This window comes from Carcharhinus amblyrhynchos, chromosome 17 (genome assembly GCF_965287045.1).
Source record: "Carcharhinus amblyrhynchos chromosome 17, sCarAmb.v2.hapA, whole genome shotgun sequence".
NCBI lineage: Eukaryota > Metazoa > Chordata > Chondrichthyes > Carcharhiniformes > Carcharhinidae > Carcharhinus > Carcharhinus amblyrhynchos.
In genome coordinates, this window is record NC_137340.1 from 24,689,271 (window position 1) to 24,697,591 (window position 8,321).

The 8,321-nt window shown below is 39.6% G+C and overlaps 1 protein-coding gene across 1 annotated transcript; it reads right to left on the bottom strand.

The window, feature by feature from the left end:
- Window positions 1–690: 690 nt before the first annotated feature.
- On the bottom strand, window positions 691–8,007 carry LOC145354197 (progonadoliberin-3-like). The gene is made up of 3 exons (XM_080205275.1): window positions 7,867–8,007; window positions 1,836–1,925; window positions 691–887 (listed from the first exon to the last, which is right to left on the bottom strand). Exons 1-3 carry the CDS (start codon window positions 8,005–8,007, stop codon window positions 816–818), a joined length of 303 nt encoding a protein of 100 aa, XP_080061401.1. The 3' UTR covers window positions 691–815.
- Window positions 8,008–8,321: the final 314 nt, after the last annotated feature.

Here is an 8,321-nt window from a genome sequence, read left to right on the forward strand (position 1 = left end):
TGTTATTTTTAGGGATACTGACGAGCTGTAGCTCAAGTTTTTTTTGCTGTGTTGACAATTTTGGGGAGAAAGGCTTAGGATGATTGATGAATAAAAATAGAAAATAGCCAATTAGAAAGGAGAAACCCACAGAGACTTAACAAATGAGGAAGAGGTAAATTGACAAAGAGCCCAATATAGATGACCGAGTTGATGGGTTAATAGTTAAAATGTAGATGGCATGTTTTGTGTTCACATCTGACACAATTCTATTATACAAGTATACTGTTATTTTGGAAGGGATTTAAATTCGGTTTTGAGTGCAGCAGCATCTATTGGCTTGATTTATAACATAATTCACTGTACAACATAAGCAATTGATGGACCATTACTTGAAGCTTACCGAGCCTTTACTTTCACTTGATTACCAGGACATTTTTGAGTGAAGTATGTTATAAAAAGTCAATTATCAGAAACATTAGTTCCTTGTGATAGAATGTTGATGGTCAATTCATGTACTGATACGCCTCATTCATAAACACATGGACAAAGACTTGCATAATTCTTACGACAATGTTTGCTCAGAGAAATAATTAAAAACGTAACCACTGATCAAAAATGAAAAGGAAGCACCCCATCTTTCAGGCAACGGAAACAGTCTAATATTTATCTGTATTCCTTTTATTAGTGATACAAACTTAGCTACTTCAAAGAATATGTTATAATTGCTGCTACATACTAATACATTTCACTTAAATCTTGATGTCAAAATATTGAACAAATCTCCACTAGGAAGTATGTTTGAAAATAAATATGCAATTGTGATAAACAAACAATCAGTCATTATTTTGCTGCAGGTTTGATTGGAGCTTCCTCTTTTCCTGAAATTTTCTATCACTAATGTCTGGCTGGAACACAATGAAAAATTGAATAATTATTAATGAAAGCAATTCAGTTGATATTTTTAGGAACTTAAATAAACTGTAAATGGTATAACAAAACACAGTGCAACATTTTTTTTACTCCATATTACTTGTATTAGTTGATATTGTTAAGAAGATAAATTCCTACAGTGTCAACACCAAGAGGTGAATGATCGACCATGAGTAGTAGAGATGTGGTTGCTCAGCAGAGGTTGGCAAACCCAGAAGACATCATCAGCAGGTTCCCTGTGCAGAAACCAACTTGATTGGAAGTCTTGACTTCCACTGTTAGGCAGAGTGCAGTACAGAGAAGGCCACAGCTCCCAGTGGGGGGAGAAAAAACACCAAAACCTGAAAAACATGAGTACTGGTCTGAATTAGTCTTATATACCTTAAACTAAGACACCAGTTCTGACCAGTACCCTTATTTCCCAGTTTTTACTGTGTTTTTTTTCAAATTGAGGAAGTTCTGCAGCCCAGAGTTGGGGGAGTCTGGTGTCGGGTTTGTGAGAAGTTAATTCCTATGAGGGAGGGGTTGGAGATCTGAGGAAGGGGCAGCCTCCAGGAGGAAATTGGAAGTCTGAAATCTGGTGGAAGGGAGGCAAGTGGAAATGAAGGCCTCGGTTTAGTTGTTGGGGTTCTCGAGGCCTGGGAATCCTGGCCAACCAGAGTTGAATAGTAAGCAAAAATGAGGCATGCAACCTTATAATAACTTTCAGTGTGTCTACTCATCTCCTGGGGGTGGGTTGGCAGCCTGCTTCCTTCCTCACACTTCATCCCATTCCTTTTGCTTCTTGAAGTGGGTGGTTTGGATTCGGGATTCAAACTTTAATCACCATAATTCCCCACCTGACCCAAACCTGCCCATTTTTGTGGGGATTAAAAATTCCCCTGTTTCTTTCTGAATCAGTGAATTTTATGAATGATACTTACTATAAAAGCTTGAGGACTATTCACCTTCTGGTATAAGTATTGATATTTGGGGATCTCAAAATCAATCATTATGTCTTCATCATTTACCATCTGAAACGAAAAAGTAAATTTTACAAAATTACTATTTCCAGGAATTGAACTATTTAAAGTCCTTCAGGTGAAGTTGCAGTTGGTGATCAGTGTCTGTGGAACTGAATCCAACACGGTTACTATGCTTTCAGGAGAGGAGGCCAGAGAGAATCCATGTCCCCAGAGCATTGCCTGAGGCTCTGGATTAGTGACATTACCACTAAGCCACCATCTCCCAATTAAAACATACTTACATATATACATATGATACATTTATTAGCACAAGCATAACTATTCTGGGTTCAGTGACGAGGCTCTTCATTTCAAACTTACCCCGGATTTACAAAGTGAGTATTCTGTATACGTTATTTCTCAAAATATACATATCTCTATTCCGAACAGATTACCAGCTATTCCCGTTGTTCTTGGTTCACATCTTGTGCACAAAATGGCTGTCATGTTCATCTAAGTAATGGTAACTATGTTTTAAAATAATTAATGATATGCTAAGCGCCTCAAATGTTTCTGTGACATGAAAAGGTGCTCTACAAATGCATTCTTCTTTTGCTTCTCTATTTAATTGATAGTCTTGTGCATATCATGCATCACAGGCTATCACACCTGGGGTGCAACATCCATCACACTTTAACCATGTATGTGGTGTCACTTTAATTGGTTTAAATAATCTGTTTAATTAGCCATGCTGATTGGTTCAAATATCCACTGGTTACAATTCAGGTAGGAAAAGCTATGAGATAGAAAGAGACAAGACAGTGAGCAAAATCAATCAATCAAAGAATAGCAGCCTGCTCAACTCCAACTAAATTAATTGCTCAAATAGTGTTTTCAACCTACAATTTTCCTTCCTCACCCAGGTCAGTACATACAGATAAAACTAATATTCATAGCATGATAAAAAAAGAAACATGCACAATTATGTTAAAATGATTCCCATAAAGTTTATAATTTAATGCTGACTAGATGCTTCCTTTAACAAAACAGACCTGGCCCTTCATCTGTGATTTGGAGCTGTAGTGGCTGCTTTAGCTGCAAAGCTTGAAAAGCAATAAGGGTGAAATGTTATGGCCTTGATTTGATTTGATTTATTATTGTCATATGTATAAGTATACAGGAAAAGTATTATTTATTGCGCGTTATACAAAGCATTCCATACATCAAGAAGGAAAGAAGGTGCAGAATGTAGTGTTATAGCCATAACTGCTGTTGTTCGTCCATCGCCAACGATGAGGACCTCAACACCATTAGTCATTTTGAGGTTGGTTGCGGTGTGTCCAAAGATGACTGATCAGGCCAATTCAGGCACGGAATGTCCTGGCACATATTGGACAGACTTGTGTAGACACTGTAGTTGTTGCACTGGTGGCTCTGGACTTGCGCAGCTCGCGCTTAAGTTGTGCTTCAGCAATACACCTTCCTTCGTGAGCTTGACAGCCTTTGTGGAGGAGGCAGCGCCAGGTAGGGCGGTTTTGTGCCAGTGTTTCCCAGGTGGTCGTGTCAATGTCAAGCGACTTCAGAGAGGCCTTGAGTGTGTCTTTGAAACATTTCTTCTGCCCTCCATACGAGTGTCTTCCAGCAGAGAGTTCCCTAAAAAGGAGCTGCTTGGGTATGTGCTCGTCTGGCATATGGATGACATGACCTGCCCACCGGGTCTGTGCTCTCATCAGCAGTGTGTGGACTGATGGTAGACTTGCTCTAGAGAGAACTTCAGTGTCTGGTACTTCGTCTTGCCATCGGAGCGTAATACTCTGTGAGGACAAGTCATGTGGAAATGATTGAGCTGTCTTGCATGCCTTCGATACACAGTCCACGTTTCACAGGCATGTAGGAGGGTAGTGATTACTGCGGCGCTGTAGATCTTCAGTTTTGTTGCTGGGCTGATTCTTCGACATTCCCATACAGTGGAGCTCAGTCTACCGAAAGCAGAACTTGACTTTGCTATTCTGCAGTTATAGCCATAGCTAGGGTGTAGAGAAAGATCAACTTAATATATGCAGTTCCATTTAAAAGTCTGATGGGAAAGAGTTACAGTAGAGTTTTAAAAGCATAGAACGAGAGTAAAAGATAGAATTAGTGGGTACGCTGGACATCGATTGTGATGGAGGAGGAATGGACATTTAGTAGGCAGGATGGTTAAGTGCCTAAACCCACCCACCCAAGCTCATCCAGTTTATCACCTCCACCAGAGTTAAGTCAAGGATAGAAAGACTGTGATCAGACAATCTGCTCCACCATCAATTGAGGCCCTGAAGTGCGCAATTAATGACCGCTGAAGAGTCTCTGTTGCCACTTCCTGATTTCTGTGTTTAACTACATTTTTGCAATCATTGAAAGTCGCTGTCTGATTTACTCTTTCATAATGGTGAGCAGTGATAGCCACGTCATTATTCTGAGCTCAAAATCCAGCCGAATTTGTACTCAGTTATGTGATATGCTGCTTTGTGTTTGCTGTATTACGACAATAATCAAACTGCTGTTGTGTTTAGGCTTCTGCAGGACCACAATACATATCAAAAGCAATTCTACAGGCCCTCCTGGACTACCTGTATAATCTATCAGTAAAAAACTGTTGCCAGGAATTTCCTCAGGAGATTCTCCAACCAGTCACCCTAGTCACTGTAACTTCAACAGAAAAAAACATAAACATACTTTCTGCCAGCAGTCTGGCATCCAAACAGGAGAGTCCTGAGGAAATTTATCTCATTTGCCCCTCTTCTACTCACCCCCCTCCCTTTATCATATTCCAACCATCAACAAAATGTCATATACTGCTTCACCTCTGAGGGGATGGGATGAGAAGTGAAGGTTTGATGGCATAGTGTGTGTGATTTACAATTGGGTTACGATTATGATTGTTGATTACCTGGGTATCACAACAAGAATTAGACTAACCCATGGACAGCTTAGAGTGAATAGAGTTATAGGAGGGCAAATCCTGACATATGATGGCTGTGCCTGCAAGTGAATTTGCAAAGATGGTTGTGATGGGTCTCCCACTGTTACTGATACAGGGTTACTCGTGTGCTGCCAGTGCCGGGATCATTGTTCCTTCAATTATTACCATTAATCTCGGTACTGTTTATCATAATTACTCCACGTGATATATTTTATTTATACCCTCAGAAAAGTTTTGACATTAAAGACTTATAATTAAACTTGAGTACAGGGGATTCAGGTAAAACATGGGATTCAATAAAGTTCTCTTGAATTAGCAAACAGAGATTAATCATAAGATATATAATGTCAGGCTGATGAAGGTGTCGAATGGCATCCTGCTTGCACAATATTGTTTCTAATCTATACTAATCACCTAGAAATTAAATAATGAGAGCAATATAGAAGATGCAGCAAAAGATTTGGGGATGGATTTAGATAGGTTATTCAATTGCCACTCGTGACTTTTTATTTGCATTGAGATTATCCAAATTTCTCTGCTAATCCATCCATTCTTACTCAGCGTGTTATCTTCAGTTTAAGAAATTTAATACATAATTAACCTGTTTGTTCTTTTCCCCATAAACCTCTCATTTAGAATTATTTATATTGGCCTTGATTTTGCAGTCAGTAAGGATGCTTGCTGCTGGCCACAAAGAAAGCTGTCCACAAAGATTTAGTGATTCCTGTGATGGAAGTTCTGCTTTCCCAATGCCAGTTTAAACCTAGTGTCAAAACGAGCGATGACCTGCGTCAGTAGCAAAGAGGTAATTAATTGAACTGAAGTATTCATGCACAGCAAACCAGAGAGTTAAAAGCACTTAAATCCTGCAATTTCAATTTAAATTTGAAGATTGTGAGGTAAATATATGATAATATGGAGATGAAAGTGTAGATAAAGATAAAGGGACTTATAAGAAAATAATCTTAATATTTTTATTTGATTTTAATATTTTATCAGGCAAAAAAACCCAATTCAGCACTCTCCTGCGAGGCATTCATCTCCTCCTCCTCAGTGGGAATCCTACTGGGTGGGATTTGGTGCAAGTCCTGACATACATTGCCTTGGACTCCAAGGTGGGGTGGGGGGTGGCTTTTCATGAATATGTACTGTGGAACTGTTCACATGGTCTGATAACCTTACCATGCATGTTCCCCAGAGACCTGGATGCCCCCAAAATCACAGCAGCACTTCACTCTAGAGGAGAGATTTCCCTTGCTCTCTCTCAGAAGCCCCAGGTGTGACTAGACCCCTTTGAAGTACTTTGACTAACTGGAGGAGCGGAATTTTATGGTCTTGTCTCAAAACTACAAAATTCTACCTGAGCCAAACAGACCGTCCCATTGCCCGCCCCTTGCCCGGTCTGACTCCCGTGGCAGGCAGGGCAGTAAAATTCTAGCACCGATGTCAGTTTCATTAGGCAAATTCCATTTTTTTTGTCTGAATAAGCAGCAGGTACACCCTGCTTTGAACTGCTCTGATTGAAAACCACAGACAGAAAACAAAATACTTTATAATGGTCTGGATTTTATTGTGATAATTGTGAAAAGGCTGTCAGCGATCACAAATCTAGAACAGCCTGATACACAGCCAAGTGTCACAATTAGGATGTCACAGCCGGGGTGTCTTTACCACAGTGACACACCCAGGGTGGCAGGGGGAGTGGTGCCCTCTTGTTCTATGGCTGAAAGCCACTCCAGTGTAGTTTTGCATTTTATAGAATCCCTACACTGCAAAAGGGGGCTATTCGGGCCATCGAGTCTGCATCGATAACAATCCCACCCAGGCCCTATCCCCATAACCTCACACATTTACCCTGCTCATCCCTCTAACACACACATCCTGGGACACTGAGGTAGTATTTAGCATGGCCAATCAACTTAACCTGCACATTTTTGGACTGAAATTTCCAGCATGAATATTTGAAGACTCACTATGGAAGAAAAACAGTCAGCCAAGGTTTTCAGATCAAAGAACAAGCTTGTTTATACAAATTATGATCAGAAAAGAGGAAATGACAGCTTTTGGCTTTTGTTTAATAGCCTTGACTTATCAATCAGAACAAGCCTGTTTATAAATATTGCAGTTAAGAACAAAAACAAACATTTGAGATACATTCAATCATGAAAGGAAATAAAAACAAACATAGTTCCTGCCAGCTGTGTAATGGGCTCAAGCTGTTAATCAAGACGTTAGTTAAAGGCACTGAAGCATGAATTGGAATGTAAATAAAGCATTCGAAGGAATGCTTAGAGATTTGAGAAAAAAGGCAGCATTAAAGGAACAAGGCCCAGTGAGCGGATATGCAGAGAAGAGGGACTTCTTGAGGCTTACTGAATTGTATCAACAATGAACTGTTTAATCTGCTCAGTAACTCACCTCAATAGGGAACAAATGATATCAGAAAGGATGTTAAGTTCAAATCTGAGAAATTGCTGGCCTGGACTGAGTTAGCTGACCTCAGCTCAGGTAGAGATAAAAATTCCAGGACTTAAAGTCCATGGCAGTTCAACCTCTCTCCTGGCCTAAATCTAGCAGAAGATCAGCCGTATACCAGGAAAAAAAGGAGAAACAACTGAGTATGATTGAATCTATAATTTCCCTGCAGGTCCCATCAGACTCCTGCTCTAGTCATGGCAAGAGGAGTTTGAATCCTCACAGAATTTGAGTTAAATTGACTAACAGTGGTGAAGTAGGTTGGGGAAAACTATTTTTCAGGTTTGAGCAAATTACTGATTTTAATGACCAGTGCCAGAAAATGCATGTATGAGGATGTTAGACAAGAAATGTTGAAAGCTTGGCTGAGGGCACCCCCTATGATTAACTGACCAGTAAACAATTCACTTTCTTGAGTTGCACACAATGAGAATTGAGAGAGGTACCATCAAGTTAGCTGTTAACAATTAACAAGTTAACAGTCCGACACCTTAGTGGCTACAATAGAGGTACGGTCAAATGAACATGGCATTTGTAATGAGTAATAACAATGAAATAAAGACCGGATCTTACCTCTAGATAAGCATCCATACTTAGTGCATTCCTCTTTCCTCCAGGCAGCCAACCATGAGACCAGTGCTGAGAGATACAAACATGAACAGTAAAAACCATTGCTATCAGGAAATGGATGGAAACTATTTTAGTAACTTCCATTGGAATGAAGAGGAAAAGGCTCCAGGAAAAGTAGAAATACCTCTAAAATGGAAAAAGAACAAAAATTAGCTGCCAAGAAAATGTACAAACAGATCTATTCCTTATTTTGTGCCAGAAAATTAACATTGCTAGGTGTGATGAGGAGGTAATTACTTGGCAAGAGGACTCTTCACTCAGAGCTCTTCATCAAAAAATAAAATTTTCAGTTGTGGCACTTCAATATATAGCAGAACACTATCACTAATTGACAACAAAGGGATTTAATTTTTTTCAAAACTAAATCTTCAACCAGTAGATAATCCAATAAGAATATT

Excerpts from the sequence above, each read along its gene's own strand:
- LOC145354197 (XM_080205275.1), bottom strand. The coding sequence starts at position 8,007 with ATGGAAGTTACTAAAATAGTTTCCATCCATTTCCTGATAGCAATGGTT. Across the intron at positions 1,926-7,866 it reads GTATGGATGCTTATCTAGAG|ATGGTAAATGATGAAGACAT; the intron begins GTAAGATCCGGT and ends TTTTCGTTTCAG. Across the intron at positions 888-1,835 it reads ATAGTCCTCAAGCTTTTATA|CCAGACATTAGTGATAGAAA; the intron begins GTAAGTATCATT and ends ATTGTGTTCCAG.